Source organism: Dreissena polymorpha, chromosome 13 (genome assembly GCF_020536995.1).
Source record: "Dreissena polymorpha isolate Duluth1 chromosome 13, UMN_Dpol_1.0, whole genome shotgun sequence".
Classification (NCBI taxonomy): domain Eukaryota; kingdom Metazoa; phylum Mollusca; class Bivalvia; order Myida; family Dreissenidae; genus Dreissena; species Dreissena polymorpha.
Genome location: NC_068367.1, coordinates 32,993,634 through 33,016,287, shown reverse-complemented (window position 1 = coordinate 33,016,287; position 22,654 = coordinate 32,993,634). Strand labels below are relative to the sequence as shown.

The 22,654-nt window shown below is 38.4% G+C and overlaps 1 protein-coding gene across 1 annotated transcript in view; it reads left to right on the top strand.

The window, feature by feature from the left end:
* The window catches only part of LOC127854563 (adhesion G-protein coupled receptor V1-like), a 139,848-nt gene that overhangs the window by 66,522 nt on the left and 50,672 nt on the right, over positions 1-22,654 (top strand). Inside the window, exons 47-60 of the mRNA XM_052389627.1 lie at positions 813-957; positions 4,401-4,542; positions 6,970-7,214; positions 12,285-12,469; positions 12,898-13,057; positions 13,779-13,976; positions 14,314-14,460; positions 15,549-15,823; positions 16,421-16,686; positions 18,103-18,334; positions 18,854-19,058; positions 19,614-19,772; positions 20,476-20,623; positions 22,025-22,196. Of these exons, the coding sequence (XP_052245587.1) occupies positions 813-957; positions 4,401-4,542; positions 6,970-7,214; positions 12,285-12,469; positions 12,898-13,057; positions 13,779-13,976; positions 14,314-14,460; positions 15,549-15,823; positions 16,421-16,686; positions 18,103-18,334; positions 18,854-19,058; positions 19,614-19,772; positions 20,476-20,623; positions 22,025-22,196 (2,679 nt within the window). The remainder of the gene's footprint in view (positions 1-812; positions 958-4,400; positions 4,543-6,969; positions 7,215-12,284; positions 12,470-12,897; positions 13,058-13,778; positions 13,977-14,313; positions 14,461-15,548; positions 15,824-16,420; positions 16,687-18,102; positions 18,335-18,853; positions 19,059-19,613; positions 19,773-20,475; positions 20,624-22,024; positions 22,197-22,654) is intronic.

Genomic DNA, 22,654 nt, shown 5'->3' with positions numbered 1-22,654 from the left:
GTAACAGCCACTTATAGATGTGTAATGTATTGCATATAACACTGTATATTGGCACTTTACTAGGGCTCGATTGGTCATTGTCAGTTCGGGTACTGCTAAAATGTACACTGGGTACTCATAAGTATACTTAAATGTACCCCAGGTATGGAAAACATACTAACACGTACCGGGCCAATTTAGACTGTGCCCGAGATTTATTTCTGCCCTAAAGCCGATGTCGTAAAACGCGCTATGGAATACGCAACACAATTCTCTTTGAACAAAACCTGCCTCAACATGCTTTTTCAGAAGAATTTGGATAATATAGAGTTCATTTAACAAAATATTGACATAAATATGAACATAATTTTTTTTAAATCAGCCGACAACGACCAATTGAGCGTTTGAATTCACGGGCACGTCTCAGTGTATCGAGGGCTGAACGGAAAACTGCAGTATCTCCTTCTTTATTTAATATGAGTTACAACAGTCTTCCGTTCAGCCCCTGATATTTTAGGTACCTGGGGTACATTTAAGTATACTTAAGAGTACCCGGGGTACATATAAGTAGTACCCGAGCCGACAATGACCGATCAAGCTTTACTAGGTATCAACAAATCTTGACCCTGGGGTCATTACTTGCCCCACCAACGGGTTCAAATTATTTATATAGACTTATATAGCAAAAGAACATTAAACAAATCTGTCACTTTTTTGTATGTAACATTGTATTGTGGGTCTTTTTACAAACTTTGTTTTTAAAAATGCCTCTGGGGCCATCAAAACAACCAAAGCCCAACAATACACAATTGAAGTGGTTGATATCTTTGCAGAGTTCAAGTTGATGAGACTAGCCGAAACATTTCCCTGACAGTTGTGCGCGATCGTGGGACGTTTGGCGAGGTGTCAGTCTTCTTCTACGCTCAAAGTCTAATTGACGGCACAAACCTTGGACTGGACTACAAGATTACTCCACAGGTATTTCCCCTGATGTGTGTGTTTTGTATGGGTTTTCAATGCTTAACACATTGTTATGATTTAACATTTATGTTAACTCCCCATGTTGTAGTTTTGGGTTTTAATATCAATAATTTTACAAGAGCTGCAACAATTATTTCCATGTAGAAATCAATAAAATTGCAAATTAGCTGAATTCATTATCAATAATAAATTGTCATATTAAAAAATGTGACAAAAATCATATCTTAAAGTGAATCACTTTTAAATTTGCTGTTTAGTTTTTACTAAATAAAATTTAATAGTATCAGCTCGAGCTATTGCTGAGTGGTTACAGCTCATATTGCTTGGTGACATTAACCCATTTTTGCCCAGTGGACTCTCCCATCCTTTTAAATTGGATCAATTTATTTCCAAAATTAGGGGTGTCAAGTATATTTATTTCTATATTTAGAATATTTCATAAAGAAATTCATTTAAGCAAACAGCGCAGACCCAGATGAGACGCCGCATTATGCGGCGTCTCATCTGGGTCTACGCTGTTTGCAATGTCTTTTTTCAGGACGCTAGGCATAAATGGGTTAATAAGCATGTTAACAAATTATCTTTTTTTATTCTTTGATTACCTAACATAGTTTTGTTATATTACGTTTGGTGCATGGATATGTTCTGGAATTACTTTTTGGACAGATACAGTTACTAAAAAGACAGCAAGTTGATGTAATTATCTAAGCAGTGAAAAATTATGAGTAATTAATTATCCCCCGCCATAGGCAGAGGGATATTGTTTTGGCGTTGTCCATCCGTCCTTCCGTCTTTCTTTTTGTCCGTCCGGAGCTATATCTTGGAAGTGCTTTGGGGTATTTCATTGAAACTTTGTATGAGTATATATATGGAAAAGAGGATGATGCACGCCAAATGGCATTGTACACCATCTGTTATTAACAGAGTTATGGCCCTTTGTATCTTGAAAAAAATGCTTTTTTGTGTGTAAGGTAAGAAGCCATATCTTGGAAGTGCTGAGGCGGATTTCATTTAAACTTGGAATGAGTATAAATATGGATCAGAGGATGATGCACGCCAAATAGCATTGTACACCATCTGTTAATAATGGAGTTATGGCCCTTTGTATCTTGAAAAAAATGCGTTTTTGAGTGTCAAATATAACATTTTTGTGTCCGTGGAGAAGCATATCGGCAGGGGATATAAATTCAAGGAATTTGCTCGTTAGCCAATTGATTTGAATAAGAAATGACCGTTCAATCATATGAAAAACATTACATTTTATCTGGTGGATTTTTTGGGTTATTTGCACAGTATATGTTGGCAAGTCTTCAGGTACGATTTATTAAAAAGTATACCCTGGTTTCTTCATATACTGAAACGTATCATCACCAAATGTATTCCTTAATAATGTTCCTACATGTATGTTTATAATATACTTTGGTTTTAGTTTTAATTTGGCAAATTAAGTATGTTGCTTTTATTTACGGTTGTTTTTTTAAGCATGTAGAGGTACTTAATATTAAGTCAAAATAGCGGAAGCAAATGACTAAGCTATTCTTTTTTCATAGATGTGTTTTTACCCATAAGATTTTTTAAATTTTAGAAACATAAGATCTTTGCTTGTTAACCAGGCACTTATTTGTTTCAGGTATAGGGTTTTTATGTTGCTTGTTAACCAGTCACTTATTGGTTTCAGGTATAGGGTTTTTATGTACTACACACAGACCTGAATATTCTCTTGTTGTTTTTATTTACCTTTTTTATTATATTTTTTTTTTTTTTTAAATAAAGCATAGAAAATATTTTTATTAAAATGTTGAAGAAAAGAGAGGATACCCTTGCATGTTTTTTTCGTTAACTAACATGGTGATCAGAGTTATTTGTGTTCTCACATGTTATTTTTTCATGCAGATTTATTCACATCTCAGCATGTCACATGTTTAATCGGTGTTGGGTCACATATGCTGTATGGTAGAAGGTAAGATTTTCAATTGTCTTGGTAAAAAGACTGATCTTACATGTGTTTGTACATGTGCATACAATGCTCTTGAGTCATAGGCCAATTATTTATTTTACACTTATAAATGTTAATATTTCAAAGATAAGTGTGCAATACAAATGTGTAATATCAAAAGCCTTTGACACCATCAACCGATGTGGTTCATTAAACATATTTGTTCCTTATATTATTATGCCCCCCTTTGAAGAAGAGGGGGTATATTGATTTGCACATGTCGGTCCGTCCGTATGTCCCTCTGTCCGTTCACCAGATGGTTTCCGGATGATAACTCAAGAACGCTAAGGCCTAGGATCATGAAACTTCATAGGTACATTGATCATGACTCCCAGATGACCCCTATTGATTTTGAGGTCACTAGGTCAAAGGTCAAGGTCATGGTGACCCGAAATAGTAAAATGGTTTCCGGATGATAACTCAAGAACGCTTATGCCTAGGATCATAAAACTTCATAGCTACATTGATCATGACTCCCACATGACCCCTTTTGATTTTGAGGTCACTAGGCCAAGGTAAAGGTCACAGTGACCCAAAATAGTAAAATGGTTTCCGGATGATAACTCAAGAACACTTATGCCTAGGATCATGAAACTTCATAGGTACATTGATCATGACTCGCAGATGACCTCTATTGATTTTCAGGTCAAAGGTCAAGGTCATGGTGACCCGAAATAGTAAAGTGGTTTCCGGGTGATAACTCAAGAACGCTTATGCCTAGGATCATGAAACTTCATAGGTACATTGATCATGACTCGCAGTTGACCCCTATTGATTTTCAGGTCACTAGGTCAAAGGTCAAGGTCATGGTGACCCAAAATAGTAAAATGGTTTCAGGATGATAACTCAAGAAAGCTTATGCCTAGGATCATGAAACTTCATAGGTACATTGATCATGACTCGCAGATGACCCCTATTGATTTTCAGGTCACTAGGTCAAAGGTCAAGGTCACGGTGACTCAACTTAGAAAAATGGTTTCCGGATGATAACTCAAGAACGCTTGCGCCTAGGATCATGAAACTTTATAGGTACATTGATCATGACTCGCAGATGACCCCTATTGACTTTCAGGTTACTAGGTCAAAGGTCAAGGTCACAGTGACTTGACACAGTAAAATTGTTTCCGGATGATAGCTCAAGAAAGCTTACGCCTGGGATCATGAAACTTCATAGGTACATTGATCATGACTCGCAGATGACCCCAGTTGATTTTGAGGTCACTAGGTCAAAGGTCAAGGTCACAGTGACCCGAAATAGTAAAATGGTTTTCGGATGATAACTCAAGAACGCTTATGCCTAGGATCATGAAACTTCATAGGTACATTGATCATGACTTGCAGATGACCTTTTTTAGAAAACAAAATGTTTCACCTGAAAGAAATTGTTCACTAAATAGTTTATATTGTTCACATTTGCTTGCACTCACTGTGTCAATCACTTCAGGAGCTCGTGTTTCTACACGGCGATACTACACGCCAAATTCAGATCGAGATCGTCAATGACGACATTCCTGAGCCTGATGAGATCTTTGAGATAGTTCTCTCAAACCCCACAAATGGACTGGTCCTTGGTGTACCCAGTAGAGGTACGGATGTTTTCTCAAACCCCACAAATGGACTGGTCCTTGGTACAGCCAGTAGAGGTAAGGATGTTCTCTCAAACCCCACAAATGGACTGGTCCTTGGTGTCCCCAGTAGAGGTAAGGATGTTCTCTCAAACCCCACAAATGGACTGTTCCTTGGTGTACCAAGTAGAGGTGAGGATGTTCTCTCAAACCCAACAAATGGACTGGTCCTTGGTGTACCCAGTAGTGGTAAGAATGTTCTCACAAACCCCACATACAGGACTGTTCCTTGGTGTACACGTTGAAGTAAGGATGTTCTCTCAAACCCCACAAATGGTGTACCCAGTTAACATAAGGATGTTTTCTCAAACCCCATGAATGGACTGGTCCTTGGTACAGCCAGTAAACGTAAGGATGTTTTCTCAAATCCCATGAATGGACTGGTCCTTGGTGTACCCAGTAAACGTAAGGATGCTCTCTCAAACCCCATGAATGGACTGGTCTTTAGTGTACCCAGTAGAAGTGAGGATGTGCTCTCAAACCCCACAAATGGACTGGTCCTTGGTGTACCCAGTTGAGGTAAGGATGTTCTCTCAAACCCCATAAATGGGCTGGTCCTTGGTGTACCCAGTAGTGTTTAGGATGTTCTCTCAAACCCCACAAACGGACTGGTCCTTGGTGCAACCAGTAGTGTTAAGGATGTTCTCTCAAATCCCACAAATGGACTGGTCCTTGGTGCACCCAGTAGTGGTAAGGATGTTCTCTCAAACCCCACAAATGGACTGGTCCTTGGTGCACCCAGTAGTGATAGGGATGTTCTCTCAAACCCCACAAATGGACTGGTCCTTGGTGTACCCAGTAGAGGTATGGATGTTCTCTCAAACCCCACGAATGGACTGGTCCTTGGCGCACCCAGTAGAGGTAAGGATGTTCTCTCAAACCCAATGAATAGACTTGTCCTTGGTGTACCCAGTAGAGGTAAGGATGTTCTCTCAAACCCAATGAATAAACTGGTCCTTGGTAGAGCCAGTAGAGGTAAAGATGTTGCAAGCATGTGAGCTGCTACATGCAAAAATAGGTCTTATGCAATATGTTGCCAGCCAGCTGAGATCTTTGAGATAGTTCTCTCAAACCCCACAAATGGACTGGTCCTTGGTGTACCCAGTAGAGGTACGGATGTTTTCTCAAACCCCACAAATGGACTGGTCCTTGGTACAGCCAGTAGAGGTAAGGATGTTCTCTCAAACCCCACAAATGGACTGGTCCTTGGTGTCCCCAGTAGTGGTAAGGATGTTCTCTCAAACCCCACAAATGGACTGGTCCTTGGTGCACCCAGTAGTGATAGGGATGTTCTCTCAAACCCCACAAATGGACTGGTTCTTGGTACACCCAGTAGTTATAAGGATGTTCTCTCAAACCCCACAAATGGACTGGTCCTTTGTGCACCCAGTAGTGATAAGGATGTTCTCTCAAACCCCACAAATGGACTGGTCCTTGGTGCACCCAGTAGTTATAAGGATGTTCTCTCAAACCCCACAAATGGACTGGTCCTTTGTGCACCCAGTAGTGATTAGGATGTTCTCTCAAACTCCACGAATGGACTGGTCCTTTGTGCACCCAGTAGTGATAAGGATGTTCTCTCAAACTCCACAAATGGACTGGTCCTTGGTGTACCCAGTAGAGGTATGGATGTTCTCTCAAACCCCACGAATGGACTGGTCCTTGGTGTACCCAGTAGTGGTAAGGATGTTCTCTCAAATCCCATGAATGGACTGGTCCTTGGTACAGCCAGTAAACGTAAGGATGTTCTCTCAAACCCAATGAATAAACTGGTCCTTGGTAGAGCCAGTAGAGGTAAAGATGTTGCAAGCATGTGAGCTGCTACATGCAAAAATAGGTCTTATGCAATATGTTGCCAGCTTATCTCCAGCCTGCGCATTCAGGCACTCAGGTGAAGAGCTACTCTGTCTGCTTATGAGACCACAAAACCTTTGTTGACTTTATAGCAAACAGGATAGATCCTGATCATTGGTCTTGGATGTGCAGGCTGAACCGGAGCTACGCTGGCTGCATGTGGCATAAGTTTAAGACCCATTTTCCTATGATCAGTTTCTTTCAAGTCTTTTTTCTGTTGTGCAGTGCATTGCAATAATAATGTTTGCAATACTTTTGACTTATACTACTAGGGCTGTATCTTAAACATTTTCTATTTATTGAATATTTCACATGTAATATTGGTTTGTAAGTAAATCTTAAATTGTTACCATTCTAAGACAATCCTTTTTCCAGTAATACTTATTCTAACATTACAATACTACAACATTAAGTAATTATTCATAAATAACAATGGTTTTTGTATGAAAAAAACAACAAATGTGTTCTTTTATTTCATTTAACACATGTAACTTATTCAACATCTAACTTAGACATGTCTTTCATTAATTTCAGCCACAGTGACCATTCTTGCCAATGATGACCCAGCAGGGTTTGTTTACTTGGAATCTGTTGACCTAATTACCCTTGATGAACCCTCAAAGACAGAGTCCCTCGTGTCAAAGGTTGATGTCACTATCGGTCGAGGCCCTGGGATATACGGTGTGGTTCATGTTCCATTTGAGATTGTACCAGAGATTGCAAGCAATAGGAACGATCTAACACCTATGCAGGGAACCATCACACTTGAAAATAAGCAGGTGAGAATTGGGATTTGGGGTTTTCCTGAAATGGTTTGTGCCCTTGTCATGTTGTTTTATAATGTGTTCTGTTGCTGTGTTGTATTACTTTAAACTCTGATTGTTGATATGGACAAAACATGTAACATGTAACTGTAGTGCTAGTTTGGTTTAAAAAAAATGACCATAAATACTGAGGGAACAGGCGAGCAGACGGGGGAACGGTTGGTGGGCGAGTGGGCATTTGTACGGAGCATTAATGTGTCCAGCATTGATGGATTTTAAAATGACTTGTCATCAGTGAGCATCATGCTGAGATGGTGTGTTGTGATTTAAATCTAAACCTGGTCCATAGCTCCAAGGTCAAGGTCACGAAACAAGGTCTTATTAAATTTCAGAAATTTGTACTTGAAACATTGCCCGTTTGATTTATGTAGGTATGTATTTCTTTTGACCTTGCAGTCAACGATAACCCATGAAAGTGTAAGCTCTTATATCCAATGGGGTCCTTTGGTTTTGCTAAAGAGACAGCAAGCAGAAGAGACAGTATTGAGATACAAGGAATCCGGGTGCGATACCCTAGCTTTTTGCGAATAGATCCCTTGGTTCTCTTACGTGCTCAGTGTATAGCAATGATACACGCGATAATTACCTGGGTTTCACCCAGTACATCTCTAGTTGGGTGGGAAACACTTGAAGCAATTCTGAAATTTCCAGTGCCCAGGCCAGGAATTGAACAGGGGACCTCTGGAATGGTACACCAGTGTGTTACCAATCGACTACCGCACCACCCTATACCTTTGTCCAGATGGATGGGGTTTCAAATTCAATAAATACCAGGGACATGGTCAAAGTCAAGGAAAGTGTTGTCCCTGATAAGACTGTGCAACAATTAACACAAAAGCATTAAGCCCCGTTTTCCAAGGGCCAGGCTCAAATACAATAATTTGCAATAAGAGTGGAAGACTTTAAATAAAGGCAACAACATTTTTATATACTGATTGATGCTGTTATTTCTGGTGTGAAACATTGTTCAGTTCACACAAGTTTAAATTTGCACAAGCAGAAATAATCTCCTAGATGAATACATTGCAAGAGTTTTGGTTCCTTACTTTGGTTATGCCAATAATGGTTAGTTAATATGTAGGCAAGATTCGAGATTCAATGTTTATTGCTACGTGGTTTCTGGCCCTTGCAAGTACAAATAACAATGCATAGTCAATCATTTCAATACACATATATGCAAAAATACATATGTAATGGAGCTATTGACATTTAACTGCTATTCAGTAATGCATTTCTTCTTTCAAAAGCTTAAAATAACAAGACTATTGCCAAGCAATACAAGTCCCCTACCGGCTCCACCATTGTCAGAAATTCAAGATTTTTTGGTTATCAGCATGATGAGAGTGTCATGTGCAAGAATAAGGCCTCTAGTTGAAGTTCAAGATCACAAATCAAACGCCAATTGTCAAATTTAGGATTTTTCAACAGCATGAACGGATTTTCATATAACATGCCACAAGACATCATCATAATGAGACAGAGTGTTGCACACACTAGAACCAGGTCCCTAGGTCCAAGGTCATGGTCAAAATATAAAAGGTCAATGGTCAAATTTTAGAAATAAGTACTGACAGTTTCTTCATTACTGTGTCCATCATGAATGGATTTTAAATAATTTGGCAAAAATTACCAGTATGATGAGACAAAGTGTCACCTGTCGTCCACAAGAATCGTGGCCTGTATTCCCCAAACAGTTCTTAGACTTCAGTCTAAGAATAAAGAATATTATTTAAATTAATATATTCAAGAATTGCTTGAATTTTGAGTAAAACTTGTTATTAAAAACCTCTATCAATATCATTCATCATTTAGAATATTTTTTTGATGACATAATTACCAATGGAGGCATGAATATCTTCAAACACTGAATGCATTTGCATTGGTTCTAAGTCTATTCTTTAACTTAAGTCTAAGAATGGGTTGGCGAATATGGGGCCAGGTCACTGGGTCTTATTTCAACATTCAATATCAAGATCAAAGGATGGGGCCAGGTCATTGGGTCTTATTTCAACATTCAATATCAAGATCAAAGGTAAAAACATGAACACATATGGGGCCAGGTCACTGGGTCTTATTTCAACATTCAATATCAAGATCAAAGGTAAAAACATGGGGTTGGTGAATATGGGGCCAGGTCACTGGGTCTTATTTCAACATTCAATATCAAGATCAAAGTATGGGGCCAGGTCACTGGGTCTTATTTCAACATTCAATATCAAGATCAAAGGTAAAAACATGAACACAGCCTTGAGCAAATTAAGGATTTTTAAATTTCTTGGCAGTACAAGCATACAGTATGGTACACACACAATCTCTAGTACAAGCATACAGTATGGTACACACACAATCTCTAGTACAAGCATACAGTATGGTACACACACAATCTCTAGGTTTAAGTCACAATTTAAGATCAGATGTAAAATAAGAGAACTGATTATTTCGCTTTATATTTTACAACCTGTTCTTTTTGGATTGGGAAAAAAAGCGTGATAAACCGTGAAATTGGAAAAAAAATGAAACATGATTAATATGATTATAAATATAGGCCTTGTCATTATTTTATTTAAATATAGGCCTTGTCGTTATTTTATTTGTGCCAAGCCTGTTATATAACAAAAGGATCAGGCAGTGACCTGTTTTTCTGTTTTGTCATACCTTTATGTCCTCAATTTTAAATAAATAATGAAAAAATTGCTAAAGAACTGCAGTTTTAGCGAGAAAGAATATGACTCTTGTCGTTTGACATGTTTATAATGATGTCATAAGCATGTGCGCTTAATATTTGTAAAAAATGTTTTTTGCTGTTTATATTGCATTTATTGCTTAAAATATATTACATCTTGGTATCAAATTGATTGTTTTGTTGACTGATATACAAACTTCCTGTTGTCCATGATATAAAAAATATATCTGGCTACTTTATATCAGGCAGATATCAATGCAGTGGTATGATAAAACAGTATACCAATTGTTTGTAAGTGCATGTTTAACTTCTTTTTAAAATTTATGTTATAAAGTGCTAGGGAATTATATTGCTGTATAATAAACTCAATAAACCAATTATTAATTTATTGGACAAGTTTGGTGTCTTTTTGGGAAAATTTAAGTGTGATTTTTGGGGAAAAATCTTACTTTTTGCCCTTGTGAAACAGCCTTTTTAGCTCACCTGACCACAATGTGCTCACCTTTTGTCTGTCGTCCATCGTCCGTTGTGCGGCGTCAACATTTGCCTTGTTAACTCTCTAAAGGGCACATTTATTGTCCAATCTTCATGAAATTTTGTCAGAAGATTGGTCTCAATGATATCTTGGATGAGTTTGAAAATGGAGATGTTTGCTTGAAAAACACGGCTGCCAAGGGGCGGGCAATCTTTCTTATATGGCTATATATGGCTATATTAAAATCTTGTTAACACTCTAGAGGCCACATTTATAGTCTGATCTTCATGAAACTGGGTCAGAAGATTCATCCCAATAATATCTTGGACGAGATCAAAAATGATGCCGGTTGGTTGAAAAACATTGCCACCACAGAGGCGGGGCATTTTTCCTTATATGGCTATAGTAAAACTTTGTTAACACTCTAGAGGTCACATTTATTTTCCGATCATCATGAAACATGGTCAGAAGATTTGTCCCAATGATATCTTGGATGAGTTTGAAAATGGTTTTGGTTGCTTTAAAAACATGGCCACCAGGGGCTAGGCATTTTTCCTTTTATGGCTATAGTAAAACGTTGTTAACACTCTAGAGGCCACATTTATTGCCAAATCTTCATGAAATTTGGTCATAAGATTGGTCTCCATGATATCTTGGATGAGTTCGAAAATAATTATGTTTGCTTGAAAAACATGGCTTCCAAGTGGCGGGGCATTTATCCTTATATGGCTATAGTAAGATCTTGTTAACACTCTTTAGGCCACATTTACTGTCCGATCTTCATGAAACGTGGTCAGAAGATTCATCCCAATAATATCTTGGACGAGTTTAAAAATGATGCCGATTGGTTGAAAAACATGGCTGCCAGGGGGCGGGGCATTTCTCCTTATATGGCTATAGTAAAACCTTATTAACACATTTATTTTCCGATCTTCATGAAACTTGGTCAGAAGATTTGTCCCAATAAAATCTTGTTATCTCAGGTGAGCAACTTTGGGCCGTTCAGGCCCTCTTGTTTACTTTTTGCCCGTTGGAAACAGCCTGTAAGAGGCTGTAATATTGGGGAAATTAAAACCACATTGTAGAGAAATCAATCGAGTCTTTGTCCATTCTGTTCTTTTTTTTAGATGGTCATATCTTTGTGACACATTTGTTTCTTAAGTACCTTTACAGTTGATTACTTTTTTGGTTAAGTTACTTGTCTTACTTAAATGAAATAGTTGAATGCTTCTTTAACTTATATAGCTTGGGTTTATTTACAAGTGTCTTTCAGAAAGCGACCTTTTAGTTGACTCAAAACTTAAATTTCTCATACCCTCAGACAAATTAATTTTAATAATTACCCCTTTAATTTTCATACAAGGCTGCATCCTCAGTATCTTTCAAAAGCTTCTATATGCAATATATATGGACTGTGCTCTGTGAAAATGTATTTTATGCATGTGAGTAAAATATTGTCCCAGATGAGCCTGTGCAGTCCACACAGGCTAATCAGGGACAACACTTTCAGCGTAAACTTGATTTTTGCTAAGAAGATACTTTCTTAGAATGAAAAATACCATGAAAGCAGAAAGTGTCGTCCCTGATTAGCCGTGTGTAATGCACTGGCTAATCTGGGACGACACTTTACGCACATGCATTAAACCTCCTTTTCACAGAGCAAGGCTCATATATAAACTCTTTCAGAAAACAACAACAACAACTAGATAGGAAGCCCATTACCATGTATAACATGTGCTTTGTAAAAGAAATGAAACAAAGTATGCTTTCCTCTTCTAAAAAATAACTAACACACGAAAGTCAGCTCATTTATAACGCAGTCTATGTAGAAGTAATAAACACAACTATTCTCCTGGACTATCTGCAGATGTCTGCCGTTCTCACGCTGACTGTACTCGATGATGAAAGACCTGAGGATGTGGAGAGATTTACTCTGCGTCTGCTGGCTCCCGACAACGCGGCCCAGCTGGGGACCAAGACTGCGAGAACCATCTTCATCAACTCCAATGACTCACCCAATGGGCTGTTCAGTCTGTATGCTGCGGGAACTAGGTGGGGGTCATCATTATCTTTTATGTGTAATCATCAGTGAAGATTTTTATGTTTTTCTGTAACTATGTTTATTGATCATTTTTTCATTATTTTTTCATATTCACATTTATATTTCCATTTGATGATCACTTTCATCCTTGTGTCTCTCCATGTCAGTATAAAATCATCTTCATCATGTTCATCAGATGCTTTGGATATTAAATTATTTTGTTTTACCAATAAATATAAAATTTGAATTTAAATAATATTTTGTCATACTGTCAAGAAATTAGTAATATTATTATAAATAGTAACAAATTGCCATCGCGAGCCGTCAGTTATTTGTATCTGGCAGGCCAATATGATAATACATGTGTGTGTTATTGTCTAAAGAATACAAATAAAGAATACTTAAGTCTTACACATTTTTGTTCTGTATGCTTGTCCAGGCTACGCGAGGTCAGTGTGGAGGAAGGGGTGGGTATGCTGCAGTTTGACATTGTGCGCACCCAGGGGCTTGAGGGGCGGGTCACAGTTGACATGGTAACAGAGCCTGGGACTGCCGACACTACCGCTGATGTAGCGGCTGTGCAGCTAGTTCCTGTACAGGTGGGTCAGCAGTCGAATTATTGCATTTGAACCAGTAGTCTGGGAAACAGGACTTAAGGCAGGTTCGAAAAGTGTCATCCCAGTGAACGACAGTTTCCACAAAAGCTGGATTTTTTTCCAAGAAGAGATTTACTTAAAACAAAAAATACCATAAATGCAGAAAAAGTATCGTCCCTGATTAGCCTTTGCAGACAGACCCTGTTTTCTAAGAGCTTGGCTCATTTGTCTCCATGTGCTGTTTGTTTTGTGCTGCTTTTATTTGGTGTATTGTTGATGAATAGGATGGATAGTGTTTGGTGAGAAATATAGGATCTGACACCCGTCTGCATTTTATATCATATTAAAAGAAAGGAGTTATATTAGATAGAAAACAAGGTTTAGCATGTGAAAACAAGTGCAGTGATCAGATTGTATTTTAGATAAAAGCAAAGATGAGTGTGTCCTTTTGATATATTATGTTTTGGAAAGATTTTACCTCAAAAACGTTTTTTGTTAGATGTATAAACAATTTTAATACTTGTGACATTTGATCAAAATACTTTTTCAGAATGACAATGACAATTAAATGATATAGTGTTATGGTATCCAGTTCCTTTGAAAAATTGTGTTTTTTTGCAATTTATGTTACAATTTTAAATATTTTAATAACATACAAATGTTGACATTTTTACATTAACACCTTTAAAGGGTATGAACATGTGACTTTGTGATTTTTTTTAAGGTTTTGCCGACTTCCTATGTTGAGAACTGGTACAGCTATACTGTCAACAGCACCACATACCTGCTGATGATGAAACCCACAGTAGTTGGGGAGATGACCTCTGACCTGGGATCACAGGGGTCAGCTGGGCCTGTTGACATGGCAACGCTTTTTCACACGACCCTGTTCAGGTGGCAGGGAGAATTAGTTCCTCTTCAGGTTGTCATTTATTACGCAATATCAGATTAAAACTGCTCAAACCTTAAAGTACTGGAAATAATCGTATGAACAACTTTTTTCGCAGATATGTAACTTGCCTCCAAGAATACAGAAATTGTTTACTTTCACTGTCATTTTACACGAATGCATTACCGGAAATGTATAGTGTGTCACCCCAATGTAATATTTCCCAATAAACATTAAAAAGGAAAGTTATACTTTGTGATATGAATAAATGTAATTCAATTATTTACTTTTTAATACATCATTTATCAATCACTGTGAAATAATGTCATTACACTTTTTGATTTATTAATATTTGTCCATACTTTCTCAGACGGTTGAGACAGACGGCGTGTCAGGTGCCACGGCGTTCAGAATTGACACTGTGGACTACCTTGTGATCACCAACAAGGGCAACTACAACCGCTACCTGACCCAGTCACGGCTGTACCGGGTCAACCCCAGTGGAAACCTCACTCTGGTCAGTATGATTGTAATCATTCATGTGCCATCATCAAAGTATATTTGACAAACAGCAAGCCAAGACATTTTTCTTTGAAAGCAATGGTTTGGTTTTGTAGGTGGTCTTTTTATTCCCTCAAACTACACTGCCGGGACATTGTTTCTTGATTTGGGGAATTAAAGGGCCTTGCCTTTTATATTGGGGAAAAAATATCGCAAGTAATCCTAAGTTAGCTTAAAAATTGTGGAAAATTGCATCATTTTAAAGAAAATCTCTTTGGAGAAAGGGCCTTTTTCTTGGGGGAAGGGGCCTATATAAGACCCTTGCTATAGAAGGAAAAAAAGCCCTTACTGTACAGTGGGATACGCAGGTACTGGATTCACTATATAGACATCTGTGTGTCTGTCTGTCTGTGGATGCAAACTTGCTAGATGAAGGACTCTTACAATTTTAAGCATTCAAACATGCAAGCAGTATTTCTTGTCAAATCAAGTTTTATGTGTTCAATTTTCTTAATTTAAAAATTGATAATATCATGCCTCATCTTCAACTGAAGTATTTCTATTACATGATAATTACAAAAGCTATACATGTATTAGCCTCATTCTGTGCAGACTGGGCTTAAGGCTTTTGTGTAAAATGTTGCCCAAGACTAGCCTGTGCAGTATGCACAGGCTTATCAGGGACGGCTATTCTGCCTTATCTGGATTTTGTTAAGAAGTGACTTCCTTTAAACAAAAGATTCTATTTAATCAAAAAGTGTTGTCCCTGATTAGCCTTTGCAAACATGCTTTAAGCCCTTTCAGTGCGGGAACCGAATTTTGAAGGCCTTTGCAAACAGTTTGGATCCAGATGAGACGCAACAGAACGTGGCATCTCATCAGGATCCAAACTGTTTGCTATTCTGATAGTATTTTTTGAAAAAAAACGAAGAAAATGCTAATTTTAGAAATTCAGCAGACGACATTTTAGCAGACGACAAATTTCCCAGCATGCAAAGGGTTAAGTTCTGTTTTCCCAGAACCAGAATCATATACTATAGTAATCTGGGAAGATAAAGGTTTTCAAGCTGTAGTTTGTGTAGTGTTCATTTGTGTGTGATTTAGATTCAGAAACTGGACACCAAGGGTGCCACAGATGTGACCTACTTCACCAAGAACACCCTACACTACATAGTGATAGCTAACTCCATGGACAATGCCGGAAACACCCGGGTGAATACTGATATCTGGCGTTGGGAGCCGGGCAATAAACAGTTCGGGAAAGTGTCCTCGTTGCTGACGCTAGGTGCATCTGCCGTGGAGGTGGTCAATATCAACGAGAACCTGTACCTTGTAGTGGCCAACCAGTATGATAGCGTGGATAAGACATACACAGTGGAGTGAGTGGACATTGTGAATTAAAAGTATTTAAGCCTCATGAAAGCTTAAGACATACTGGTTAAGTCTGCAGGCTGCAATGGCTAATCAGGGACGACATGTTCTGCCGTGACTGGATTTTTCTTGAGAAGAGACTTTCTTTAAACAAAAACTTTCATAAAAGCGAAAAGTGTTGTCCCTGATTACTCTGTGCAGACTGCATAGGCTTATCTGAAATAACACTTTGCACACATGCATTAAAACCAGTTTGCCCTTCTTTGTTGATGATGTTTTCTTTTTTGACTTTTCTTTTTTTTCATGTTTGTGAAACACACACATACACCTACAAACCTTTTGTAAAACCATGTATTTAGTAAATGTTCACAAAAAATTCTTCTTTCATATATTCATAAGAAATAAATAAAACTGAATTTGGTAATTGTTGATTATGATAGAAATCAGTACAACAAATAACATAACAGTTGTAATTTTTCTCTAAATGTTACATGAAAAATGTACTGTACAGGACAGTTAACAACGCTTTACCATAGTTTGTTTGAATTTGGCTTCATATACAGTTCAGAATATTTTTTTAAAGCAATGCAATTGGTTATTTGCAGCTCCAAAGTGTACAAGTTCGACTCCAACGCTCAGTTTTCACAGCATCAAAGTTTGGCCACTCTGGGTGTGGCTGATGTCAGACACATCAGAGTTCGCTCCCTTGACTTGTTAATCATCGCCAACAATCGCGACAACACGGTCAGTAGTCCGCAGAAATCCGACGTGTATCGCTGGGACATCACCACGCAGATGTTTGTTCTACACGAAAGGCTAGAGACAACCAGAGTGGAGCAAGTGGAAATATTCACAGCCTTTGATGATACAGGTTCGTATTTGGTTTGTTGTTTTGAATTTTTATTTTCTGGTGACTTGTAAGTATTTTAGCATGGTCATGGAATTTTCCTTTGGTTCATAGTAGATTTAAAATGTGTTAAGCCATTATAAGTTTGAGGATTTTATATTGTGTGATGGAGGTGTGTTGAAATATTAGCTATGAATTGTAACCAGTATTGAGCTTTCCCAATTAATACAGGAAACAAATATTTTTGTTTGCAATTGCTTAATGATGGTTGCTGGTCATGTGTTGCTAGGTAGACAGTTGCTTAGAGAACCTCTAGACTGATACAATAAGATAAGTAAGCCAGTAGTAAGCTAGCAAAGTTGAAGGAGAATTTTAAGAAAAAAATGTATAGAAAACAAAACATTTTTAATAGTTTCTTTGTTGAACCTTCCTTACCAGCAGCAAGCACAACACTAAATGTCTGCATGTCACTTTCAGTTAAAATGTAATCTGCACAAAACGTTTGCCTGATACTTTTAGTATACTTACTAATACACGCAAAAGGTCTGCATGTTTTTTCAGTATGCGCCATGTTCTCTCCATGTTCCTTTTAGTGAATGCTTATTCTTTCCCTGTCACTCTCAGCACACGCCATGTTATCTTCATTTTACTTTTAGTATGCGCTGTTCTCTCCATGTTACTTTCAGTATACACTGTTCTCTCCATGTTACTTTCAGTATACGCTGTTCTCTCCATGTTACTTTCAGTATATGCTGTTCTCCATGTTACTTTCAGTATACGCTGTTCTCTCGATGTTACTTTCAGTATACGCTGTTCTCTCCATGTTACTTTCAGTATACCCTATTCTCTCCATGTTACTTTCAGTATACGCTGTTCTCTCCATGTTACTTTCAGTATATGCTGTTTTCTCCATGTTATTTTCAGTTTATGCTGTTCTCTCCATGTTACTTTCAGTATGTGCTGTTCTCTTCATGTTACTTTCAGTATACGCTGTTCTCTCTATGTTACTCTCAGTATACTCCATGTTCTCTCCATGTTACTTTCAGTATATGCTGTTCTCTCCATGTTACTTTCAGTATACGCTGTTCTCTCCATGTTACTTTCAGTATACTCCATGTTCTCTCCATGTTACTTTCAGAATACGCTGTTCTCTTCATGTTACTTTCAGTATACACTGTTCTCTCCATGTTACTTTCAGTATACGCTGTTCTCTCCATGTTACTTTCAGTATACGCTGTTCTCCATGTTACTTTCAGTATGCGTTGTTCTCTCCATGTTACTTTCAGTATACACTGTTCTCTCCATGTTACTTTCAGTATACTCTGTTCTCTCCATGTTACTTTCAGTATACTCCATGTTCTATCCATGTTACTTTCAGTATATGCCGTGTTCTTCATGTTACTTTTAATCTACACAGTGTTCTGTCCATGTTTCTTTCAGTATATGCCATGTTCTCCAACTCCATCGGTTCCTCTGCCATTTTTGGCTGGGATGTCCAGAACAGCCGGTTCCAGGCAGTCTGGTCTGGTCGCCCTGCACTCAGCATGGTCCCCATCACAGTGGGGCAGGGAGCTGGAAATATGAACCTGATAGCTGTGGCAGACAAAAACATCACTACCAATCCAGTCTTGTACCAGCTTATTAAAGTCAAGGACAGTGACTTTGCACCAAGGTAATAAATTGTGAATTGTTCATGTAATTTGTTGTTTTGCAGATTTTCATGAAAAGTTTACATTCAAAATGTGTACATTCAGATAATTGAGTTTTACACAGTTAAGTCTACTTATTATTGCACATAAATATGTTGATTCACACTCAATTATTGATTTTGTTCAGTTGGTGTTTTTCCTATTTAATGTGATTAAAAACTTTTTCTCATATTAAATGAAATAAACATAATAAGTTAATGTAAATTTAATTAATATAATCAAGTAATATTTAATGTAGTACTTTAACATTTGTTTTTATTGTTTGTTTTTAATTTGTTATGATAATCTCACTGTACCTATCATTATGTATAACACATTTGTAATAATGATGATGATGCTGATGCTGATGATGGTGATGATGATGATGATGATGATGATGATGATGATGATGATGATGATGATGATGATGATGATGATGATGATGATGATGGTGATGATGATGATAATATAATACTAATAAATGATAATAATACTTGTTGAAGGGTGGTTACCATGACAATGGATGCAGGTCAAGACCTTCTACATGCCTCTGTGTACGTCTTTCAAGATACTACCCCTGAGGACACCGAGACCTTCTACGTGACCTTAAGGTCCCCGGGGGGTGGGGCGGAGATCAGTGTCAACAACAAGATTGCTGTCAACATTCTCTCTAATGATAACGCACATGGAGTCATTGAAATAGCAGCTGTATGTATAGTAGGCATGGAAATAATGAGCAAGGTGTTTTGATGTGTTAAATAGAATGTTGCTGCATTTCTAGTATTATTACATACACAAAAAGTTGTTTCTTTTGATAGAACAATAAGTTAATCACATGTAGAATAAAAGAATTCACTTTCAAAAGAAAGAAAATAAAGAGTTTCCCCTCCAGAATTCTTTATGATTCACTGTTTGCTTTTGATTTATGAATCTATATGAAGTGTGCTCTGGGAAAACTAGGCATAATGCATGTGCATACAGTTTTGTTTCAGATAAGCCTGTGCTGCACAAGCTCATTAAGGATCACACATTCCATTTGCATGGATTTTTGTATTTTAAAGGAGGTTTCTTCTAAAATGAAATCCAGTAAAGGCGGAAAGTGTTGTCCCTGATTTGCCTTTCTGTACTGCAAGGGCTTGCCTGGGATGGCGTTGTATGCGCATCCCTTAAACCCTCTTTTCACAGAGCAAAGCTAATAGGTTATTTTGTTTGTTGCATTCAAATAGCATAAGATTTCTATAGTTTATACCGTCAAATATTCAGGACTCTCTGGAGATACAAACCCAGGAGCTTGCTGGTAGAGACAACACTGTGCAGGTGAATGTCATACGTCGCTATGGATACTTTGGCCATGTGACCGTGAGGTGGATTGTTACGGGCGACCACGATGGCACCAATGATATCACCCCTCTTGAAGGAATTGTAAGTTTTAATTATTAGCATCTATCAAATGTAGCGTTAGTTTTATAAATTTTGATTATTATAGTGTTTACATAAATTACATTGTTGATGCCATGAGGTAGATTGTGTAATAATTGTAAAATTAAAGTCTTGAAATTATTTTCTGTAAATTTCTGATATCAGGGTATTTAAGCTATAGTGGAACACTGTTTATTTGAGTTTATTTTAATTAAATGCTATTCAAAACATTTTTCCTGGTCCTGATTCTTTTTTCTTCTTTATTTAACTAAATTTTACAATGTTCATTTTAATTCCCTAATTTGAGTGCATCTTAAATTCAAACTAAAATTTTGGTGACCAAAAAGTTATTCACACCTTTTCAGCTGTGTTTTTTTCCAAGTAGCACATTTATGGAGATGAAATGTGTCTTGTTCTGAGAAAATTGGGCTTAATGCCTGTGGGTAAAGTGTCGTCCCAGATTAGCCTGTGCAGTCAGCACAGGCTAATCAGGGACGACACTTTCCACTTTTATGGCATTTTTAGTTTCATGGAAGTCCCTCCTTAAGGAAATTATGTTTAGGCGGAAAGTGTCGTCCCTGATTAGCCTGTGTGGACTGCACTGGCTAATCTAGGATGACACTTTACGCACATGCATTATGCCCAGTTTTCTTAGAACGCGACTAGCATTTGTTAAAAGTTGTCTGGATGAGTGTCAATGTTTCAGGTTGAATTTGCCACAGGGCAGGCTGTGGCCACTGTAAGCCTGACAGTGCGAGATGATGACATTGCAGAGCTACAGGAAGTGACCTACCTGCGGCTGACAGAGGTCATACAGTCTGGAACCAGTCTACAGGGCAGAGGGGCAGCCATAGGTATGGGTTAGAGGGGCAGTCATGGGTAAGGAGTTGAGGGGCAGTCATAGGGAAAATACAGAGGGGTAGTTGCAGGTGAGAGACAGAGGTGCAATAGTAAGTAAGGAGTAAAGGTGCTGTCATAGGTAAGGGACAGAGGGGCAGTCATAGGTAAGGGACAGTGTGGCAGTCATAGGTAAGGGACAGAGAGGCAGTCATAGGTAAAGGACAGAGTGGCAGTCATAGGTAAGGGACAGAGGGGCAGTCATAGGTAAGAGACAAAGGAGGGGCAATCATAGGTAAGAGACAGAGGGGCAGTCATAGGTAAGAGACAGAGGAGGGGCAATCATAGGTAAGGGACAGAGGGGCAGTCATAGGTAAGGGACATAGTGGCAGTCATAGGTAAGGGACAGAGGGGCAGTCATAGGTAAGAGACAGAGGAGGGGCAATCATAGGTAAGGGACAGAGGGGCATTCATAGGTTAGGGACAGAGGTGCAGTCATAGGCAAGGGTCATTGGGGCCGTCAAAGGTTAGGGACAGAGGGGCAGTCATAGGTAAGAGACAGAGGAGGGGCAATCATAGGTAAGGGACAGAGGGGCAGTCATAGGTAAGGAGCAGAGGGGCAGCCATATTTAGGGGACAGAGGTGCAGTCTTAGGTAAGGGATAATGGGCAGGCATAGTTAAGGGACAGAGAGGCAATCATAGGTAAGGGACAGAGGGGCAATCATAGGTACAGAGGGGCAATCATAGGTAAGAAGCAGAGTTTCAGTCATTGGTAACAGAGTGGCTGTCATAGGTAAGGGGCAGAGGAGCAGTAATAGGTAAGGGACCAAGGGGCAGTCATATGAAAGGGCAGAGGGACAGTCATAGGTAAGGGACCAAGGAGCAGTCATAGGTAAGGGGCAGAGGGGCAGTCATAGATAAGGGACCAAGGGGCAGTCATAGGTAAGGAGCAGAGGGGCAGTCCTAGGTAGGGGACAGAGGGGCAGTCATATGTAAGGAAAGAGGGGTAATCATAGGTAAGGGGCAGAAGGGCTAAAGATTTGTTTTTATTGGGGTTGGACACTTCAGGGGCTTGTCTTATTATTGAAAGCATATTTTCATTAGGATAGAAATGATACATGTATTGCCATTTATGCATTTTTAATTATGGTTTTAAAGTGGTAGGCCAAGATTCGTTTGATGTACACTGTTTGCACTGTTTGCAACATTCAGATTTTAGCCTTTAAAAGGCTTGATAACATTATCAACAAAAAAGACCCTTCTTTAACTTTGTAGATCTTTATCTTGTTCATAAATTGTATTCTTAAATTTTGTGAGACAAATACACAAATGCAACATCACTCAATGCTTGAACAATTCACTTCTTGATACTGAGCTATGAACAAGCCATAATTGCTACTTTATTTCCTGTCTCCAGGCGTCAACAACACGGCCAAGGTGGTTGTGCTGGCCAATGACTCGCCATATGGGGTGGTACGGTGGGAGACAACGTCCCAGACTGTGGTAGAACCTGAGGGATCTGACACCACCATTGTTTTGTATGTTGTGCGGCAACAGGGCATGTCTGGCATCTTACAGGTCACCTACATGTACGTTTACCATAGTGGTCTGTTTCGTACAGTTATTGATTGATTGCGACAATTTGAGCCATGTTAGGGAAAAAACTGGACTTATTGCATGTGTGTAAATGATTAATACTTCTTTTACAAATTTAAATAAAAAAGCAAGCCTCTTCCAAAGGAAAATCCAGTATAAGCGGAAAGTACTGTCCTTGATTAGCATCGGCAGACTGCTCAGGATAACCTGGAACAACACTTGGCAAACATGCTTTAAGCCCTATTTTCCCAGAACAAGGCTCATAAAAAAACTTATAAAAAATACTTCAATCCCACAGGTTAAATTACCTTTAAAGCACTGGTATTAAAAAACAACAACGTTTAGATCCGATTGTTGCCTTTCATTATGTAGTTTATGCTAGACAAGAAAGAGAAATTTTAATCAAAATTTTAACTTAATTGTGAACAACTAGGTCCATGTTTGTTATCTA